Source organism: Athene noctua, chromosome 7 (assembly GCF_965140245.1).
Source record: "Athene noctua chromosome 7, bAthNoc1.hap1.1, whole genome shotgun sequence".
NCBI lineage: Eukaryota > Metazoa > Chordata > Aves > Strigiformes > Strigidae > Athene > Athene noctua.
This window is the reverse complement of record NC_134043.1, coordinates 22,192,831-22,215,815: the sequence shown is the minus strand read 5'-3', so window position 1 is coordinate 22,215,815 and position 22,985 is coordinate 22,192,831. Positions and strand designations below refer to the sequence as shown.

General features: G+C 39.3%; 1 protein-coding gene across 2 annotated transcripts in view; it reads right to left on the bottom strand.

Moving 5' to 3' along the window:
• Positions 1-8,389: 8,389 nt before the first annotated feature.
• The window catches only part of DHRS9 (dehydrogenase/reductase 9), a 28,348-nt gene continuing 13,752 nt past the window's right edge, over positions 8,390-22,985 (bottom strand). The window contains exons 2-5 of one of the 2 annotated variants that reach the window (XM_074911435.1): positions 12,697-13,045; positions 10,817-11,075; positions 9,633-9,796; positions 8,390-8,760 (exon numbers count right to left, since the gene is read on the bottom strand). In XM_074911435.1, coding sequence (XP_074767536.1) covers positions 8,534-8,760; positions 9,633-9,796; positions 10,817-11,075; positions 12,697-13,015 — 969 coding nt within the window. In that variant the 5' untranslated portion in view covers positions 13,016-13,045 and the 3' untranslated portion in view covers positions 8,390-8,533. Of the gene's footprint in view, positions 8,769-9,632; positions 9,797-10,816; positions 11,076-12,696; positions 13,046-22,985 lie in introns of both variants that reach the window. The other variant, XM_074911434.1, reaches the window with a different exon arrangement.

Genomic DNA, 22,985 nt, shown 5'->3' with positions numbered 1-22,985 from the left:
AGTAAGTTAATGATCTAGAAGTGCAATGAAGCAAACGCGCTCAGCCAACCCCCAAACTGCCTCAGACAGAATTCCCATCAGAGACTTTGTTTCCGGTTTCAGCTCTTCCAGCTCATTGTAAGTTAGTGGAGAGTAGGGGTGGAAGCTTTGGCACAATGTGATCGGGATCAATGAATAATACATGCCTTGGCAAAAACCCTCCCTATCTTCCTTTTCAATATATTTCCACTGTTTTTAAGCTTTGTTAGCCAATCTTTCTAGTCGGCCCTGTCCTTTCAGGATGTGTCAGACTGAAAGGAATGACTGCATCAGTTCTCATGGTAGCACCTGAGGATTTTTGTAGAAATTGGTGATTATCTGTGCTAATACTAGAGAGAAGAAGGACTCTGGGAAGAAGGATGATTCTCTTTGACTGCCTGTATGATACCACCAAGGCTGGTCCTCTGGTCTGTAGCACAGAACCAGAGTAACCCCAAGAACAACAAGAAAAGCCTGAGCTGTAGTGGTGGGTCTGATGACTAATTTGTTGTGTGACTTGTGTTTTGTGATGGTGAGTGATCTGCTCTCTGCTCCTTAGACAAGGTAGACTTTGGGGCAGCGTCTAAGTCTTCTGTCTCCTTCCTCATTGCCTGTTTAGCACTGATACACAGCACAGTAGAATATATTATGTAGGAAGCGTGTTTGTATAAAGAAATGGGGAATGGAGATGTTGCCCTCAAAAAAAAAAAAAAAAAAAAAAAGCACTGAGGGAACACAACGTTTACTAAATCTGGTAGGGAGGATACTGTTTGCTTATTACAAAAATTTTCGATAAATGTAAAATACATCTCTTAATATCTAAAATCTTCATGATTTTTTAAAAATCTAAAATCTTCATGATTGATTACTAATTTTCTATTTGTAATTTTGGTTTGTGCAAGAATTAAACTAAGATAATTAAAGCCAATATTTATAGGAAGGCTGGTAAACATTTTCCAGACATCCTGTTAGAGAAATATTTTTACAGGTGCTAAGCAGTCACCTATGCTACATATGTGTAGAGGTGCAGATATCTGGCCTTTAAAATGTGATTGTATTCAAAGAATTGTGATACCAAAAAAAAAAAAAAAAAAAGAATTTGTGGATATTTTTAAATCCCAAAAGATTTAAAACTCAAAGACGAAGGGGTGTTTCTTCTGTAACTCATAGCTGTCTGAAGTATTAATTTGACTGATTTCTGTGTAACAACATCCTTGCTACCTTAAGGCATGAATATTAAAGGAAGCCTTGGTTGCTAGAGCCTGTCCGGTGTTCTTGTTCCTACTGAGTTCATGGAGTGATTTGGATTTATTCTGATTCTAAATTTTGCTGTCACCTCACCAAGTAGGAATGGAAGGAATCTCAGAATCTGATAGTGAATGAATGTTGGACTCTCATTAAATAATTAAATCAGTCAATAGCTGATAAATGATAACAAGTGAGAACATTACTGGACACTTAATGATCTTATTTTATGTAGTTGGGTGCCTCTGTAGTCGTCAGTATGGACTTGTGAGCTACTGATTAACGCTCTCTGATTTTAAAATGTTAAGTAAATATATACAGATAAGAGTTTGCTTCTACTTCCACTACAATCTACAGGGAGGCTCCCACTGAATTTTTGGGGTGTTAGATTGGTTCCTGGGCTGCACTGGTTGTTTTTGCAGCCCATCTCACTGTTGTTTTGAGGCTGATGTATTTGGCCCTCTACTTCAGGTACTTCACTTAGATACTTGCCATTTTTTGCTGTGAATGTCCCTGTTCAGTCTGTCAAGGATTGCAGTGTTCCTGAATGTGTGCCCTTTGGAATCATCTTTGTAATGTTTCACTGAGTTGGTGACATTTATTTTCTGAGAGGACTCACAGAGTGTGCTCTGACAAAGTGCCATTAAAACTGTGTGAAAGAGCTCAGGATAATTCAGACTTTCATGCTGTAGAATAGAGTCTGAAAACAGGAGGTTGCAGTAGCCAGTCATAGATACCCCCAGTCCATTTGCAATGATGTGCCAGGCATTGACATTTCCTTTGCTGGTTTAGAATTTAGAGCTGAGCTAGACACAGAGAAAGAGAAAAGTTGCTACCAGCAGGCTTTTGTAACCCCATGCCAATAAACCTCAGCAAGCCACTTGGCAAACTAGTTCTATGATGTATCATTTTAGGGCTGAATTCACTTTTTTCCCAATACAAAATGAAATGAAATAATTAGAGATTTAGGGAAAAGACTAACCTAATTGGAAACAGGAGCTGTAAATCACACCTTTCTTCCTTGGCTGCACTTTAGGGAGGAAGCAGCAGGCAGTCATCTTGGACTACTGGAAAGCAGGTTAAATATGAAACTTGGCTCTGTGAAGTCCTGAAGTATCTGACCAGGATGCCTACTTGGTAAGAGAAACACCTGGGACTGCTCTGGTTAGTGAGAGTCCCTTTGTTTTGGCAGCAATAATTAGCACAGAAGTGCTGCAAGACAAGGGGCGGCAGCTGAGAGGACAGCACTGCATGTGGAGCCTCTGCTGCTCCTCCCTCCACTACCAGCCCTGGGCCGGTGTTCTTAAGCCTGTAATCCCCAACCACCTAGTTCTCCCCAAGTACCAGTGCTCCTCCTTTGATAACACATGGACATGCGGTGCTGAGCATCATGGTGGGTTTTGCTCTGCTGGAGCCTCCTGCCAGTATTTATTCTGCTAGATGATGTTGCTGCTGGAAGGAGTCTGGGGTTGGAATCAAAGGGACTACTCTCAGTTAGTTTTCTTCCAAGGACTTTGTCTAGTTCTGTGAATGTACAATGTTATGCAAAATACTTCTTGTTTGATATTTGCGGAGCACTAAAAAGCCTCTTGTCTTCCAGAGGCATATTGATTTTGAAATAGCTGCCTGGAGTGGCAGAGTGTTTCCAGAGAAAATGTCAGCATGATATTTCAAGAGTATTGATATATCTTCATAAATATTGAATTCTGATTACTAATATAGCCAGTAAATAGCTAAAGGCAAATTCTACTTTCCATTAAAACTTTGATATTTATCTGGCAAATTGAGAACTCTTGGGATAGCACTTGCCTTTTTACGCCTGGACAAGTGCCATTATAAAAGCAATCGATTTTAGAGAAAAGCAGCATGACTACACCAAGAGCCCTTTAAGTTCCTTAGATGACTGCAAAATACAGCATCCCTCTGCTTCTCTGCACTAAAAGAAACTGAAGCACATTAGACTGTATTGAAGCAGAGTGTTACTGTTTTACTCCCACAGCAAGTTTGCTTCGGTAGTTGAGCCAAAGAACCTCAGACTGGGGTGAAGTTTGGGGTCTGAGTGTGCTTTGGGTTCCTTCATCCACCACTGCGCTGGCAGGGCAAACCTCCAGAAGTCAGTGCGCTGCAATGGGTTAGAGTGATTTGCCAGGCATGCTGAGGAAGAACTGCCAAGAGGAAATTTAGAGAATGGGGTTCAACAACAGCACTCATGTAGCACTCAGTGGAAAGTTTAGATGTATCAGACAACACTCCGACAGATCACCCGACAGCTCTCCAGAGCCTAGGAAGTACAAACTTTAACAATATGTCATCCTGCCAGAGCTACAAAACCCCTGGTCTTCAGTTAACAAATTGAACAAACATGCAGGCACAAACACATCCTATCTCCCACTCTTAGGTGAGCTATTCCTGCATGTGCAGGGCTTTATGCTTTTTTTTCGTGGAAAAGGAGTGCTTTTTCATATGCTGTGTAAAAATGTCAGTGTGGTAATTCAATCTGGTGGTCAAGAGATAACTTAAGATCTTCATTAATATGTCACCGTAAAAGAAATACATCTTCAAACTCTCCTGCTCAGCATTTTGCAGGGAGATGAATGTAGTCTGGTACAATGGGGGCTGATTTCTCTGCATAATTGTATCTTTCCTTGTATGGCTTGCACTTCAGATTTTTACCACAGCATCGGTAAAAGACCCAGGAAAATAAAACCCTGTAAACTGTTAGGTGACTGACCCAGTAACTGAAAATAAAGGAGTAGGGAAAGATTCCAGATGTTGGGAAGAACATTTCTGAGTTAGCATTTTATTTAGACCCTGCACATGCTTAGATAAGCAACGATTGTTAAAATCATCCTGGAAAGGAGGTGACTGCATGTTCTCTTGCCTGTGCACTCAAAAGCAAGTGCTTAGTTTGTTCTCTTAGCTATCCTGCAAATTCATAGAATGTGTACTGCTCACTATAATGATAGACACGAGTTCTGTCTTTGTGCCATTGCTCACATTCTAGGGAGACATCTGCAAGCTCAGTCTATACCTCCAGGTGCTCATGAGTTGCCTTCACCAGTTATTTCCAGTGTCAGAACATAGAAACAGCCCAAGTCAAACTCAGAAGCTTGTGCACCAAGACCTGCATGGTGATAGTTTCCAAAAATCTCACTGTAAATTCTGCATCTGGTGGTGCTTTCTGATAGCTGTACATTGGCTGACAAGCGTGGCCCCTCTCCCTGCTGTTGATAACAACTTGTGCTGTGATTCTTCTACCTTAGGTACTTGGCGGTAATCTTCTGTATATGCTCTGTGCCTGCCTATCCTACCTATGTTGTATAAGCATTGCTGCCTGTATATAGTTATCTACAGAGCCTGGGGGACTGTTGAGACTCATTAGGGAGAAATAATCTACTCAGCTGGGAAGGACTGAAGTGTGCTTTGTCTTGAAACCATCAGGAATCTTTCCACTGATTTAACAGAGCTTGGTTCAGACCTCCACCTTTTCTCCTGCATATAAGCGAGTTATTAATGATATGACTTAATCTTTTAAGATGCATCGTTGTGTGTGAAAACTTTCAGAGATTCAATAATTTTGTCTAGTCTAGGAGAAGCTTTTTGATACTAGAAACAAATCAGTTGCCTTAGTAACCAAGCAATGTTTTTCAAATAAAATCTTAAATTCTACAAACTGTGCAGACAGAAGCTCTACAGTTTGCCGGGGAAAAAACTCTAACATATGAGTCTGCTTGTTTGCTTGCTCCCTGGCCCAGAGTTCCTGACCTGCTGAGCACTTCTGCTCCAGCTCAGAGTGCTCTTGCATAAACATGTAAGCAGAACCCCCCATTCACACAACCTGTGCACTGCTGGATGCCACAGTAAGTGAGGAGGCTTGGGCAAAGACTGTTCCCAACAGCAGAATGAATGAATAAGCTTTTTATAAAAATTTACTTGAAACTAACTGAATGGGAAGGAAATTATAACAGGGGAAACCAACAAGGTGGTAGGATGAAGGTAGAAGTGATCTGGCCCCGTTCAGTGAATGGCATCCGGTCCCAGCTGGGCTGGTGACAATTGTCTGGCTGCTCCCTGCCAGGAGCTGCAGAGTTGTTAGTTCATCCTCTGCTTGGTGGGCAGCTCTTCCCCCTCCAGTTTCTCTCCCTGCTCATTTTGGCTTGGGTCAGGAAATTCTTGCTTCTTTTGCCACTGAGTGCCACACCAGCCTGAGCTGCTGTGTTGGTTGTTCCTGCACTTTGAGCACTCTGGAGCAGCCAGATGTGTGCAGCTTGCTTCAGACTTGAGGATTCAACAGGTGGCTGGCAGAAATTTTGTCTCCAGCACAAGCCTGGCAGACATGCCTGCTGGGCCTGCCTAGTCCTGTCTGGCCTGATTCTAACAGCAGGCTCTGCAGCGTGGTTGAAATAACCAAAACCAGCACTCCACCAGCATGCAAAGCCCATCACAGGGGAACATTCCTCCAGCAGTGTCAGGTCTGGAGTCCTGCTATCGTAGGTAGCAATCCTTTGACACATAAATATAGGAGAGAAAAGCATAAAAGGAGTTTCCACTTCTCTTTACTGCTGATTTTTTTTTTCTCAGCAAACTGCATTTGAACTGTAGAAAATAATTTCAGAAAGTTGAATAGATCCTGCTTAACATCTCAGAAAACATGGAAATGGGGCATTTTTCCAACAAGTTCCCTTTCTCACAGGGGATCCTCTGACTTGCTCAGAGCACAGCATGCAAGGGAGCTTAGTGGAAGAGAAACCACATAAGCAAAATATGAACTCCATATGTAACTTTCCTTTAGAGAGCTGGGCATGAGAGAGTCTTTCATCTGCAGAAAGCAGCACTTGACTGATTTCCCATTGACTCCTTAGGTGTATTTCATAATGAGATCCCCGACTCCTAGAAAGGGTGTGGAAAAATTACTGTGCTTGAAGCGTAACACCAGGGAGGAAAATTTGGCTCTCGAGTGAAAAGTAAGAAGCTGACGTTATTCCTGCTGGACTAGTGAAGGTTGTGAAGTGCACCTTTGTGTGCTGGCTCTAACAAGCTAACTGAAGGCAGGCCCTGTGGGTGCAGTCCCCCAGGACATTCTGACCTTATGGAAGACATGGGTCTTCTCCCGAACTTCTTCTAGTCCCTAAAAACAGATGTCTAAATATTCACGTGTCTCATACAGTCCTGTGAGCAGGACAGATTTTGATAGCCGTAGCAGAGCACACTGTGGTTTGCTCATTTCCAGAAGGCTTTTGTTGCTGGCATTTGAGTAAATGAAGCATCTGGTTCTTGGAGAGAAAATTCCAGCAGAATCTGGCCCTCCATACAGTGAGAAGGAATACATTGAGCAGCTGATGGTTTTGCTGCATTTCTAATTTAAATAATATATTTACAGCTAGTGTGCCCAGTCCCAAATTCTCTTTGTATTTTCCTTTAAATATTAACATTCACAGTGGCAGGGTCTCAGCACAGCTGACAATATACCTGTGGTCTGACAGAGACTGAATTAAACCAGCCAAACTGTAATTTCTAAAGATAAAGATCAGAGTAGGTAGAGTCATTTCATATTTTCTTTGTTTCCCTAATCACTTTTGGCTGAGTAATCTTTGTAGGGGGAAAAAAAAGCGCTTTAGTTTCTAGAAAGGCTCTGTGTGAAATGACACCAGGGCTGTGTGCTATGTTCAGAGGACAATATTCACACCCCTAGGGCCCAATGCTGCCTGCTCTGCAGAAGCCAAGAGTTTCACTGACTGGGCTTCACCAATATCTTGCCTGGAAAGCTGACAGCTCATGCAGACTGCCACAGGGAAGCTACTAACTCACCAGACAGCCACACAACAGCCTTTGGATTAAATGTTAAATAAAGAAAACTTGGTTTTCAGTCACTTTTATTTCCAGAAAGTTGGTTTTAAAATGAAAGCTACTACAACAGTGCCATCGATACTTCAGTAAGAGTAGCCAGTTAAGAGCTAAGACCCCAAACCTGCTCTAGAAGGAGTAACTTTTTCAGATAACTCAGATACAAGTTAAATGACCCCACTAAAGCCTAAGCACTAAGAAAAATAGAATTAATGCTTTGCATGCTCCATAGAAACTAAATTGAAAACCAGCATTATTTGGATAGCCACTAGGTAACTTGCTCTTTAGCCTAATCCATGTCACAGCAAATTCACCATCATGAGAAAAGCATTTTTTTCATTGCTGAGTAGTTTCCATGGCAGTGAGAAATGGCTTCCTGAGAAATGTGCAGTTGCAGACTCATGCAGGGTCTCTGCACTTCTCAAGCACTTTGCTGTGATTAATTCCAGTGGAGCTGGGTCTTAACAGGCAATTGTGTCAGGACTTGAACAAGAGCAGCACCTCTCCACAGGGATTACTCAGCATCTCACAAAAAGCAGGGCTATTATTTTTATTCCAAGAAATAGCTCCCAGAGTTGAAGTCTTGCAAGATCAGTTGTTGTTTTTTGTTGGTTTTGTTTGTTTGGTTGGTTTGGTTTTAATTAAAAAAACCCCTTAGCTCTTCACTACCTTAATTGCAGGTATTGGGCCCCTGTAATTGGATGCACAGTCTATGTTTGTAGCTACAGATCCTTTACAAGAGAGGGGTAGATCTGGACTTTTGATCTTCAAGATTTAGCATGCTGACCAGGAAAATGTGTCACCTAAATCTTGCAAGGTCCTGTGAGTCAGAAGGGGTTTGAATTCCAACCAGCTCAATCACTTGGGTACTTTATTTTGCTTTCTTGTTAGGACTGCACCAGGTAAAGACAAGCACAGTTTCCTTAACCTCAAAACTGAATAGGGGTGTCTGCTAAAGAAGCAGGAGGAGGATTTTCTGCCCTCCTTCCTAGTTTATATTGTAAGAAGAATTCACTTCTCCCAGAGGAAGGCCCTGTTTCCCTTCCCTTCCCTGCCTAAGATGACCAAACTCTTCCTGCTGTAGGACCTTAAAGGCACATTCCCTATTTTCCTGGGATAATTTTCTCTTACGGATCTTTGTGACAACTGGACCTTTCAGAGGTTCTCTACCTAAGCATTTTAAAGATGAAGAAACTGAAAAATCCCAGTCATTTATGAAAGTTTAATAGTTCCTTTATTCATTTTGGTTTACATGTTAAAAATGAAATAATGTAATGGTTTTTTTAATAGTAGCAGATATTGGAGAAAAAGATATATTTCTTACATTTAAATGTGTATTTCATGTATAGTTTGTATCATGCTGATATAAAGGATATGTTTTTATAGAATCAGCCTTCTATGTGATGGAGGGTATACTGGCAAATATTTACTTTGCATGGGTGACTGCAAGCTCTGCTCTGTTCCGCAGCAATAGGAAATCTTGTATAACTGCTGGCATTCTTGAGAGGGGATTCCAAAACCACTTAGCATCCTGCCCAACAACATAACGAGAACGTGGATGGAGGCTTGTTAGGGCGTGCTCCATGCAGTGAACAACCAGAGAAATGTCCTTGTTAAGACAGATCTTAGAGAGTTTTTGTTTCTTCACTGTATCTGTAAATCTCAAAAAAAGAGATTATTTAGTGACAGACTGGAAAGGTGACTTTTAACTATTCCTCACACACTGATCTGTGCAATTTCACTAAGAAACTGGTATTTCTTGTTTCTCCCTAAACAAGAATTTGGAGCAGTTTGAGAAACAAGTGCCCATCCATAATGACCTAGTGATATAGTTGACCCCAAGAACAGTCTAGTTACACTTAATTGTGGAACAGTCATGGCAAAACTGGGCCGGTATGGTCTGAGGACAGGCAACCAGCATTGACAGTAGCTCAAAAAATACATAACCATATGAGAGGCAAGGGGAAACAGAAATGCTGTAGTTGTAAATGAGTCTCTTGTAGTAAGGAAATTCCTTTGTGGAAAGTTGGAAAACACAACTGTAAAGAAGAAATTTGAGGGACAAGAAAGTCCAAGGATCAAAAGACCAGTAGCCCCAGTTCAAGCAGGCTTAGCAAGTGTCTGTCAGACTGGTCCTGAATGGCTTCATCAGCACTGGGGCTAGCAGAACCAAAGGGAATTGATCCCTATTTGATTACTAAATAAATAAACAATAATGACAGAAAACCACATCTAGTACATTGATTGCATCATCAGATAAAAGTTTTTCTGTTTGGGAATTTGCTCAAAAGCTTCATGCTAACAGGAATAATTAATCTTTAACAGAGATTTGAATAAAGCTTCCTAGAACAAGTCTTTTGTGTGAATAGACATATTGTGATGCAGATGAATTTGAAGAGTAGCTTCTCACATCACAGTCCTTCCAAAAAGTCAGAACCATTAAAAGATATAAAGCTACTTTGCAAGGCTTTCTCAGCAAGAAATACATTGCTGCTTTTGACACAAATATCTGGAAACTGCCTCACCTTTCTGAAAATAGTCTTCTCCATATTGCATTTTAATATCAGGGGGAAGCTTATTCCAAATAACCTCTTTCTCCTTCATAACATTTGCTGGATTGGATAATGCTGTTTTAAACAGTCCGGGTTGAATGCAACAAACCTTAACTCCAAAAGCTGCCATATCTCTCCTGCAAAGACAGCCCAAAGATTTAATTGCATTAGATATTAATATCGTGGGATTTTTTTGCTGTACTAACACTTTTATTTATGTCTTTACATGGCACACCAGCCCACAGATACTGTGAGGTTTGTTCATGGTTGTGAAGTTCCAGCTTGTTATCCCTAAATGAGAGGGATGAACTATTTTACCTGCTTCACAGAGTGAGAACATGCACAGGCAGTGACCGTGCAGCAGCTGGCACAGGATATTTCACAGCCTAGTTCACCTTGCACTAGCTCATGGGTCATCTGACTTGTCTGTAAGCCTAGCTGGCTGCCTAAATACAAGTATGTAGAGCCATTTTATGTCTTGGTGATTCCCTCTTGACCTCTGACTAATACTCCAGATACGTACAGTTCCTTCTGGCCCCTTCTCACATCTGTCAGCCCTGTGTGAGTGTCCTGGTATCTAAAATGTCCCTATATATTTAGGCACACAAATCACTCCCCATCTGTTTTACTAGAAGCAGCCATGGTGGTCTCCAGAATTAGTTTGCTATGTTCTCTAGATCTCACTAATGATCAGTATAATTAAGAAAAGACACTTTGGAGAACAAAGCTTGGACAAAAGTTATAATTGTGCAGTAAGTCATGCTATGTATTTTTTCTGGATGAGTGGCTGCTGGAAATTTCTAGGTGCACTTTTTAATTAGGAGAATTAGATTCATATTGCAAAGACATTTCAGTTCACTTAAGTGGAGGTTCCTCTGCAACAAGGCCTCTGTGCACACTAAGATAGGTTAGTTGTGAATCTGTAAGAGTACTGGCTACACTGTGATAATACCTGAGGACAGCTTGTGTGCCCAACAGGCTTTGTACCGTTTCAAAACTGTCATAATCTTGTTGAGCAAAAGAACTTTTAAGAAGAATTAGTCCAAAGCATCTAATGTTTTTCAATTTTATACCATGTGCCAGGACTGTAAATCACCTCCTATTCTGCATGACCTTAGGAAAAAAAGAGTGGTCTTTCCTCATAGTGAGTGTCATACCTTAAGCTGTCATTAAATCCTTCTACCCCAAACTTGGAAGGAAAATAGCCTCCACCACTGAATGCCAGGCGACCTCCAACACTGGATACATTCACTATCCTTCCCTTTGCTTTTTTTATCAAGGGAAGCATATTTATTGTAACATTTATGAGTCCAATTAAATTAACTTCAATTGGTTCTCTGAAGTGCTCAATATCCAACCAGTCTGTAGGAACTGATGGCCCCATAATCCCAGCATTATTGATAAGTCCCCAGAGACCTGCAGGGAAAACAGAAGAAGAAAGTCAAGAAGGAAATTTTCACCTGATGTGTCAGATTAATTGAACTGGGTGACCACAGAAAATCAGGGACCAAGAAGGCAATGAAGATTTGGAGGAATTGCTCAAGAATGTCCTGCAGTATTAGCTTTATTCTCAGTGTCCAGGTTTTATCATCATGTTTTCCATCACACTTTCTGTAGTCTTCCCTTGCCACAGCATTTTGGCATGGGGTGGTGTTGGCATTTTGTGGGAGAAAGAGCAGTAGAGGAAGACCAGGTATGGCAAAGAGCAACTGTATTGGGTGACAGGAAATGTGTAAGAAATAGACCTGGTCCTTGGCACAGGTATGGTGTCCTGAAACACAGCTAAGTGTGCTCTGGTTCTGAGATGGTTGAGGTGCCAGGACAATAAAGAACAACTCTTGATTACAGAAAAATTTTAAAAATTCTTCTCAAAGATGTGAAAACAACATGGGAACTGTGTGACAGAGAAGGCTTTTGCTATTCTTTTTCCCCACACTGACTTTTTTGTTGTAGCAGAGCACTTATGACTCATATTGACTGACATGCCCCAAATGGATGGGAAGGATTTTTTTTAAAATGAGCAACCAACTCAAAAAAATGAGGTGGAGGCAGGAAAAAAACACTAGATTGATTTGAAAAACATTTCTGAGCACTCAGAAGTGGGAGGAGAAAACAGAAAAATGTAAAACCAGCTCTTCTTTTGCATCAGCAGTTAGAGTTGTGTGAATGAATACATTTGCTGATCTGACCTTACTCATAGTTTTTCTTGGGGAAAAAAATAACTTTTGGCCTGAAAATAAGCACAGTTAAAAAAAGCAATTTGGCAACTTCTAAGCAATTTTATGGAGATGAAAGGTCAAATGGAGATAGGAATTTAGCATTAAGTATAATTGGCACGTCATACTAGATGAGATTTAAGACTCAAAACTGTCAGAATCCAGCCCATAGGATCTTGGGCCTTTGTAAAATCTACTGCAATACCACTCCTACTGAAATCAATTAGCATCAGTAACACCAGCAGCATCTTGTCCTACACAACTTGTTGGGTTAGAGATATGGGATTTTTCTATTTTTCACATGGTCTGTAAGCAATATTCTAAAATAGTTATATTCAGATTTATTCAATATACTTCATATATAACTTTTGCTTTTGATAGTCATTCCTTACAAGTAATTTATTACATATATTCAATTTTTAAAATAAAAACTTTAAGCTTTCTAAACAGATTTAATATAATTTGTTCCCTAGCTGAGTAGCAGAGCATGGGAGGTGCTGAGCACTCATGCCATAACCCAGATACACATGTGGGTGCAAACATTCCCAACGAAGGTTTCAGGAATTGGATTCCTGTTGTGACAATGATGTATCAATAAGCCTGACTTCTTGAGCACATTCCCAAACATTTATTTGCCTAGATGTATAAAACACCTCTCTAGTGACATCTTCTTCCATGTTTCTGGAAGGTGACAAGACATCTGCACACACTTTTAAAGTGTAAATTAAAATAAGCTGTGAACGTAGCATGGTATTTTCAGTAATACTCTACTGCGCTTTTTTTGTTTGTTTGTTTTTAAAGATGGGTATCCTGGCACTTACCTTCTGACTGAACTTCAGCTTTGACCCATGCAGCCACTTTCTTAACATTGTCTGAATCTCTAACATCTAGCAGCACTGTCTGAAGCTGATTTGAGGTCACAGCTTTTAAAGCTTTGGCTCCTGTTTCAGTCAGACAGCTGGCAAAAACACGGAATCCCTTTTTATCAAAAATCTTTGCTGCCATATTTCCAAATCCTGTGTCACATCCAGTGATGAATATATATTTTCCGGTGAGATTTGTAACCTTCATCCTGTCTCTTGCCTTCCAATGCCACCATAGAGAGACAATGCCAAGAAAGAGTAATACATAGAAAAGCATTTTTTACTGAAGTCTTCTGGACATGTTCTCCTGAAAAAAAAAAAAAAAAAAAAAAAAAAAAAAAGCAAAAGCTTCTAGTTTTTAAGGGATTGTTAGTTGGTTGGGTTTGTTGTGGTTTTTTCTTTTTGTGTTGAGATGGTTATCTGCAGCTATTCAGAGAAGCAGGCACAGTTCAGAGTAGTGGCCTCCTTGTGCTAAAGCAAAACAGAACAAAGAAGTCCTTCCTTGAGCAGAAATGAGAACTGGAGATACATTGTAATAAGATTACAAAGAATAATGCGTTTTAGGTTACTGCTGCCAGGTCAGCAAGCTCCCACCGAACATATCTGGGGGAAACACTGAGTAGCAAAAGTGAAAAGAAAAAACAGTAGCAAATATTAAATATTTGCATGGAAACCAACAGAAATGTCTGAACTTAGTGTCAGTTCATAGAAAATTAGAGTAAGATTGGGGCCAGCTGGCAACAAAAGTTCAAGCAAGATCAGCAGAACCCAGAATCTTTCTTGTTACCATGGATACTTAAGCAATACTAGCCAGGAATAATGATTTACTTTATTTTACTAAAACCTTTGGTTGCCAGTGCCAGTCTGTCTCTCAAGAAATAAATTCCCACCAGCTAGGCTGTGGGAGTGTGCATGTGGTCCCTAAGCATAGGAAGAAGGGTACAGGTTGGAGCACTTCATGGGCTTGAGGGAAGCTCAGGGAGTGTGAAAACATTGGTACTACAAAATAGGTTTGGAAAGAGCCTGTTTATCTGGATTATACTCCAATTAACTTAATGGTGAACTTATAAGTAACTACTGATGATGGATGAAATTCTGCTTAGAGAAAACAATGCAGTTATACTTCATGAATGCTCATGGCCCGGAAAACAAGAGATGCCTAATGCAGTCAACTAAAAAAATAATTCTAAATAGATGTAAAAGAGTACAGATCTTTTTAGAGGTTTACAGATAATCCATCTCTGCAGGGTAAGATGCAATGAAACTGCATTTACTATGGCCAAATTTTCCTCTGGCAAAACTTAATTTAAAAGGATATTGCAAACACCTGTCAAGTTTTTAAGCATCATAATAGGAACAGGACAGTTCTTTTATTTTCTGCACATAGAACTGCTTTCTGCTCTGACATGGGATATTCAATATATCTCCATTTTTACTGCAAGCTCCATGGCTGCTAATGGTGCTCGTTTACAGAACGTGTATGCTGGTGAAGTGCAGCTTCTTGTGTTGGCTGGAAGTTACCCAGGGTGTTGCAAACATTGCAATGCTGAGATGATAGTTTTTGTTGCTTAACTTCCTCTGCAGCATCAGCAGTGAAGAAAGTATGAAGAAGTGGTTAGATAACTGCCTTCCCTGAGTAGTATTTCAAAGTTCCTTTAAGACAAGGAAATTTTTCTCTTGGCCTATGTACGCATGCATATCAGACTCAGCACAGTGGCTGGCTTGCGTTCTCTTGTAACCCTTATTAAAATTACCAATCTCTTTATAAGGTCCCTTGCTCTTCTTGGAGTTGCCATGTTCCTTCAAGCCTTCCTTCACCTGCAGCTGAGTAGCAGCCTGGGCAGTCCCTGGCTGTTACACATCAGAGCCAGAGCCTTGCTCCTGCAGGCTGCGTGGAGACCTGTTTCCCTGTCACTCCTGCCCTCCAACACCTACATACCCCTGGACCTCAGCCATGCCGGGTAACCACACCTCGTGCTTCCTGAAGCCTGTGCAGGGTCTGGCCCTGGCGGCAAACCACGGGGGCCCAGGGGTGGAGAAGGTTTGAGAAGAGCCCATCTCGAGAAGAAAGAGACAGAACTGTGTTTCATCATGACCTATGTCAACTGTAAGGTAGAAATGAAGTATAATTAGTAAACTAACATAAACAGAACAGAGTTTTGGCCTGTAATCTGGTCAATAAATAAAACTAAGAGCCAATTAAGCTAGAATGAGGGAAAAGGCCCGTTTTTGCCATGGCAACAGGCATGTCTACAAACAGGGGAATTGGATGATCAGGGTTAACTTTTGGTCCCTGTGATCCTTAATCAGTGGGGCAGTGGGACTTCATATCAAATTAATAAAGTGGTGACATTACAAGGTTTTCAGGTAGAGTGCTTTGTACAGGCTGTGTTTCCAGCTCCAGGCTGCTAAGGAGGCTGACAGGTCCAGGGCTGCCCACAGAGGCCCGGCTTTGCATTGTAAAGATCTATCTCCAATTTTTTATAGGGCCCACAAACCAAAACAGAAAAAACCCAAAGGGCTCATCCAGAAAAAAAAATATTTTTATCTAGTTTCCAGCAGGGAGAGTGATAAGAGGCTCTCAGTCAGAATCTCCAAAGGCATTTGAGTGGTGGCACTTGAGAGTGGTTGGGAAAGTGGAGGTGGAGGGTACAGGCAGGCCCATGTGGATGTGCCACCTTCTGACAGGGACAGGAGAGAAGACTGAGGGTCTGGTTGCCCAGAGGCTGGAGCAGACACTCTCAGAGATTTATTTCTGATTTTTTTTTTTTATTTTAACAGTTTGAGTCACTTAATTTTGATATTAAAGTTATAGCTTGCATTTAAAATTTACAGAGGTAGTTCTGTTTGGTTTTGGTTTTTAGAAGTTTTGTTGCTATCTCTGCTATTTTTATTTGCACCAGTGTTCAAAATGGAGAAAAAATCCTTACCAGCTGCCAGACTTAGGTAGAATCAACTGCTTCTGGTACGTCCCAAGAGCAGATGGTGAGAGGCTAACTATAGAAATGAGGCAAGTTAGTAGAGGTAAGACCCTTGCTGCCTACTTCCCAGCTTCCCTGCTGGACCCACTCCAGACGGTATTTTTCAGTTTCAGTATACCATTTTTTGTGGCTGAGAAATAAATATACCATGACTTAATGTCTCTGATTGTGATTTAGACAATGGGAGAAGAAATAAGTTATTTCTTGGTGTTAGTCTCGCACCTGGAGGTATCTGCTCCCAACAATCACCAACTTGGTCTTCTTACTTTCCATCACAAGAGTAAGTCGTGTTCACAGAAACATCCCCATTGTGCCCAGAGGTACTTTCCTTATTTCACTGTAAGAAAAGTATCTGCTATTCTCCATTTCAGTATGAAGAAATGTAGTTTGATTGTAAAAAAAAAAAAAAAAAGAAATTGACCTTAGTTGACTTGAACAGCTTTTTGCTTGCAGCAAAATGAATGAAACCCAGCCATCAGAAGAGGAATTCTTGCTCTTACGTGCAAAAAAGGAGGTTTCTTTGTAGAACACTTGCTGAAGATCTTTGAAAAGGACAGTAACTTACTCAAAAGTCATGCTGCATTGAAAAAAATAATGTACATATGCACCTCATGGGATTGACAAAATCTCATTTTTAATAGCATAAATCACAAATCAGTAAGCTCAGTGTAAAATTTACTTTACATTGTACAAAGTGAATAGTCATGTTTGTATAACTGCTGTGGTGCCAAGAAAATAATGAAGACACAACATGTGGGTACTTGCCAACCTGACTGTGTGTGTACTGACATTTCCTGCAGCTTCCTTCAGTCTCTGCCCCGATCAGAGTCCCACAGAGGAATTTGTTCTCTTCCAGACCAGTTTTGCTGGTTTTGTCCTCCAGATATTTTTATAACCTGTATTTTTTTTAGAATAATTTCATAAACAGTATTTAACAAGTGACACTCCAAGAATAAATGTGGGTCATCTGTCTAATAGTTCAAGCTGCAAACGGTATATACTTTCTTTCAAATGTCCCTTACCTTAAATCAGGGTACCTAGAGAACTGTAACTTGCTTTTATTTAGAGTTCACTTTACTTTCACCTTCACACATTTAGATGAAAAAATTGTGATGGCGTGTGGAGCAAATTAACAAAAATTAATTTTAAAAACTGGGAGAAATAAAGACGCGAACAAAGTGTTTTCCTTTGTTTTTCAAAGGATCAAAGAACAGGAAAATAAAAGCATCATACAGAAGCAGATGTATACTACAATATTGAGATCTGCCTTACACTTCTGACACTCTGAGGTGCTATCACTAGAGGTGGCACAATCAAGATAGTGATTGAACTCAAGTGAAAAATCCGGTGTCTGGATTCTTGGCCCTGTAATCACTGTGTGCTAGCTACAGAAATAAATTTGGCTATGAATGCTTAAAAAATAAATTAATGAAGCAAAAAAGCTGTCTGCTCCATGCCTTCTGTCAGGCAAGAGAGTCCAGACTGCTGTATTTGCATACAGACTTTAAAGCCAAACACAGAAACAAGCTGCTCTTCTGGAGTCTCAGCCTAAAGTGGCAGTCTATTCACCTGGTGGAAAACTGTGGCCCCCTACTCCTCCATGGCTGTAAGCACTTATTGATAAATTTCTGGCTATCTTTAGGAAGTTTTGGAAGCATTGTATTTGATTTTTACTACTAGCTGTTGTCAATACTGGAATAAAATAGATTATAAAATACATCTTAATGCCAAGGAGTCCTGTGCCAAAAGAGCACATGGGCTTTCATTTCTTACCGAGAAATGATGTGTATGGAAATAACTAAGATTCATTTTTATTCAAGTCCTCTTATGAATTATAGGAAAAAATCCAGGGAAGAGAGGATAAATTCATTTGGAGTGGTAATATACTGGAATAAACAGCTATTCAGATTGAGGGAAGAAGCAGTTATTTTACTGCATTTGGCTCAATGAATAGTGATCTTTTACTTCCTGTGCAAAGAGGTGTTAAAATGATGAGAGCTGTAAGCAAAATGTTTCCCTTCAACTCTGCCCATAGCTGAGGGGAATTATCTTGACAGTATGGCTCATCTTTCATGAAATAAATCATATCTATAACCTAGCAAAATTCAGAGATTCTGCATGTGTCCCCTATGAAAATTCAGCAATGAATCTGCCCTCTGCCTCCTCGGCAGAAGTCCTGCTCCCTATTGTTTTAGTTCAATGGCTAATTCTTCATTCACTGGAGGGCTGACTCTAGCAACAGAAACTGTTTTCCCGTCCCAGGATATCAGAAGGAAACAAAGTACAAGAAGGCTTGAGGAGATGGAGGGGATTTGACTAGTTTTTCTACTAGCAGCTGTAAAAGGGGAAGGTGACTCTGGGAGTAGGACCAAAACTGAGTGCTTTATGTTCTCCACTCTACACAGACAGATGATTTTTCAACATAGATTCATTTTTATGGCCCATGTTATGAAGTCAGGTCAGAATTTATTATTCTTCAGCATTCTTTGTAAGGATGAGTTGAGAGAAAAGGAGATTTAGAAGGGAGCAGAGACCTTCAGAAAAGTTGGGATAGTCTGTGGTCTCAGCTCCAATTCATCACTGCCTTGCTCTTCTTTGTTAGCACTGTGAAAATGGGCTCTGCACACACTTTTCCAATGCTTAGATGAGCAAAGTCTGAATGTGAAAAGACTGAAGTAATTTGTGTAAAACCAAAATTATATTCTGTCTTTGGCAAGCGAAGCCTTGTCTGGAGATGCTGGACTTCTTGCATGCTAAGTGTGAGCTCTGCTCAAGTACCTTGAAAAGCAAAGGCATTACATGACCTTTGGCCATGTTGCTCCTGAAGAAGCTGTCAGAGGAGAATGAAACAAAGCAGAGTTCTGCTCCACCATATAATTTTTCTTCCAGCCTTTCCACTCCTGTGCTCTGCACTACAAGTAACTTTGTTTGTTTTTTTTTTTTTTTCTCTGGCTCTACATGTGGTGGACAAGATGATTAGCACTGTGACATTATCTCAGATAGTGTTATTCTCAAAGCTATACTGTGTACATTAGTACAGATGTCAACTTTTTGTTAATGGGAGAAGACACTGGGTTTGTAGTTGGTTATGCTGTCACTGTGAACTCAGTAATGATGCTATACAAGGAAAATGGTGTTCTGGTTAACTACATTTAATTGTGATGCACTTTTGTGTATGAGGCTTTATGATGGAAAATTTGAGAGCACAGAAGGCTTTAGGAGAGCTGACAGTCACTAAGATTAAGGCATTGCCTTTCTATCTTGTTCTATCAGTCAGGGCTCTTCTCCGAAGTGAGAATTGATTTCAGAGGGGAACTAAACCATGTTTGCCATTTCCCTCTAAACTGTAGTGATATTGGCTGAGGTCATAGCGTTGTCCTCACCAGTGTCTCTTATTGAAAAATCCATGGAGGGCTCATCTCCAAAGAGAATTCACTACTACTTGGAGCTTCCAGGTGGTAAAAATCTTCATTTTAAAGGAAGAGTGGTAAAATATTAAAAACCATGGGGAGAGGGACAAGTTATAGGTTAGTAAACAAAGCTTTTGAGCAAGATTTTAATCTGAATTTCGCTTGATTTCTGAACCAGTTTTCATAATATTCAGCTGATAGTTTTCATATTATTCAGCTATTTACTGCAGGGACCATAGTGTAGCTGAATTATTGCATGGCTAATAAAGTAATTCTATACTAAAGCTGATAAAATAATGCTATAATAATCTCTTCCCGTACATTCATTGTGAGGTTTTTTTTTTCCAGAGAACCATTTGGTTTCCTCATGTATAACTGTTTTCCAAGTGCCCTGACTTTATGTTGTGAGATTACATTAGTCAAATTTAAACCCTCCATTAAATGTCAATGAACTGTAACCATTGTGACCGCACGGTTATTGACCCAGGTGCAAATAGCCAATGCCCAATTTAAAGATTCAGTTCTGACAAATGGTCTAGAATAATGAAACACGATGAGACATGGTTGGGTGCTTTACTGACTAATTGAACAGGATTCATGTAATTTGTTCTATGATACATGATTTTTCAAAGCCACAGGTGAGTAAAAAATCTATAATGTTTAATGTTTCAGAGTTAACTGATGGGACTTCCTGAACTGAAAAGTACCTGTATTTTTCCTTCAGAACAATTTAAGCTAAATGCTAAATTCCCTTTGCACAGTTAGGGTTTGTTTTTTTGTTTGTTTGATTGTTTTTATTTTGTTTGTTTACTTGGGTCTTTTGGGGATTTTTTGGTTTCTTCTTAATGGGACTGTTTGAAGAACAAGACATTCAAGTTATCTTTTGAAGCAAAAAGTCTTTCTGCATGTATGCTATCAATATCTGAGGAACTAGTTTTAAAGAAAATGAAAGCTAGTGCTTTCAGGACCAATTTTCATTGGGTTTTCCCACCCCATTTATGTTAAGTAAATATCTAATCTGAATAAAGATGTGATTTGAAAATCCTTAAAGATTTTTGTTAACCAAAAATCCAGCAGCTATACCTTAACTGGATAGAGTAAAATGCTGTTTCTCTTTAGTTCAGTTTCTGAGGTATTTTGCACACACACAGGTAGATGCGATGATCTAAAGCTTTCTATTATCTTTGATTTCTATTATCTAAATCATTTTTAATGCAGATATCAGCAGCATTTTTTTTCAAGATGTTGGAAGTGATCCCCAGTTAAACATTCAGACTCTGAGGAAGGTTGTTATTATTATTATAATAATATTATTATTGTTATATTATTGTATGGCATGCTAATCTGTTATATTAATCTGTTTAAATCAGCTAATGAATGATGCCTGCTGGACAGGATAGTATGTGGATAGTATTTGATACATTGAGCTTTAGAAAAATATAGGAAAAATGTGTTTCCTTTCAAAAATGTGGGACGGTCACAATTTTATTGGAAAAGTGACATCATTCCAGAAAGTTTAGCTCTAGCAAGTGTTTGTAACTAGAATTCTTATTCAACTCTATCAATCATTGGGGTTTTTTTCTACTTTTCCTATTATTTAAAACTGCATCAGCATTCAGGCTTAAAAAAAAATTAGTTGCAAAATACATTTCATAGCATTAAAATACAGTGTCAGAGGAAGCGCTGAAATGAGATTTCCCAGCATGATGTTTTATACCAGCATTTAACGGACAGATTTATTTTTACAGTGTTCTATTACAAAATTTCATATAGATGTTATGGTTGCAAAGTCAAATAATAAATAGCTGAAAGGGGACAGGCAGAGAGTGACTTTGCTTTGCTTTACTTTTGCCTTCTTCATCAATTTCTAGTATGACATTATCCATTATCTTTCTGAAGCAGAAATGCAGTGGGGGTGGTTTTTTAACCACTTCATAGCTTTTCATTGGGAGTCACATTCAGTAGTTTGGTTCAAATGGTTTTTATCAATTTAAATAGGTTTCTACATTTGTGAAGTTGTAAAGTATTTTAAAGCTGCTGGAATGAAATACCACCCTTAAAGTTTAGATTTAGCCTAATAGCGAACAAGTAGGAACTTTGCTTCTTTACTCCAGCAGAACACGTTCTCATAATCCAGGTGACATTTCCAGTTATAGTAATTTCAGTGTAAAACCAACAGTTTGTCTATAAGCTCAGCTTTCTTTATATAGTTCCACTACTCATGTGCTAAGCAGTGCAAAGCAGTCAGTACTAGATCTAGAAGCAAATGATGGCTTTATGTTTAAGAACAAGTTGTTAATAGAATTATCATTGTGGTGAACTATTTTTTGCAGAAAAAAGTATGAGTGCATAGGTGCAGTTGGCATCTTCTGGAAATTATTCATTCAACCAATGGTGTTTTAATCATTTGAACCAAAAAGAAGCTTTAACAAAGATGCAAATGTGATTTGATTATTTTTATCACACTGATGGCTTTCTTTAAAATTCGTAATTTTTTTTTTTTAACTGTGTCCTTCCTAAAAACATATACTTAAGATTAAAAACTGGCCTGCCTTATGCCAATTGCATATTTAAGTTGTATTTTCCTTAGAATCATGTCACTGTGAAGGATCTGTGCCACCACTGTCAAACTCTGTAAATGGAGCACAAATCTGTTTTCAGATATCCAGCTCCAACCTCACAACTGAATTGACATATTAAAAAATATTGTCTTGAGAATGTGATCACTGACAGAACTGCCAAAAATGAGCTGAGAAACTTTTATTTTCTTAAGAAACTTCCGGAACTTTCGGAGATTTTGGAGATCTTCTGTTTGAGACTCTTTTAATCTATCAGACACAGCAACAGGGAAGGAGCAGAATAAGATTTGTGTTTTCATGGAAGGAGTCAAAATTTTTTCCTAGTTGATGAAAATTGTCACTCTCATCTTCAGTGAAAACAATCTCAAGGGACTTAAAGCTGCCAGGAATAAATGCTTGCGTTTCTTGGGAAGCTACATTTATTTAAATATAAACTTAATAATGTCATCTGGAAATTAAGCCCTTGTTAAATCCTCTTCCATATGCCTGATGCAAATCCAGCTGAAGTAAAATTTAATGATTTGTAGATCGGTCCCATGTGAAACAGTGATATGTGTATGATGCTTTCCTTTTTCTGGTCAGAAGCAGGTGTTATATTCTTTCTCTGTTGTATAAAAAAGCAGAAAGGGAACTTGGAAACGTGCACATGGTAGAGATTTTAACTAAGGACGTACTATAATTTGTTCAGCCCATTTGCCATCTGTCTCAGAGAATGGAAAAATTGTGATTAAAATTGTAAATTTTTTCACTCTATGTGGGGATTAATTAAAAGCTCCTGTGATTTTATGTTGTAAGTGACTATTCTAGTCCTGGCCAGACATTTTGCTATTACAGTGGTAATTTGGCTTTACACATTTACTTAAGGAGAGAATTTGGGTCAAAATTTAGGGGGTCACAGAATGTGAGGGGATTAGAATTTACCAGCCAGAGGATGAGTAAATCATCTCTGCTCATCAAAAACTTTTAGGCAAGAAAAACTACATCTATAGAGTAGCAATTAATGAACCAATGTCCAAATGAATGGATGCACTGAATGAAGTTCTGCAGAGGTCTGTCTCGCTTCTGGTATAATCCAGAAATATTTATAATGATGTGGATTACACAATAGAGAACATCCTTATTAAATTTGATCATGACATAAAACAGACGGCAGGTATGCTGAAGAACAGAACTAGAAGTCAAAATCCCCTTAACAAACAGGTAAAATGGGCTGAAGAATGTAAGGTGCTATTAAATATAGACAAGAGCAGGCAGGATTAATCAACTGTGAAAATGTA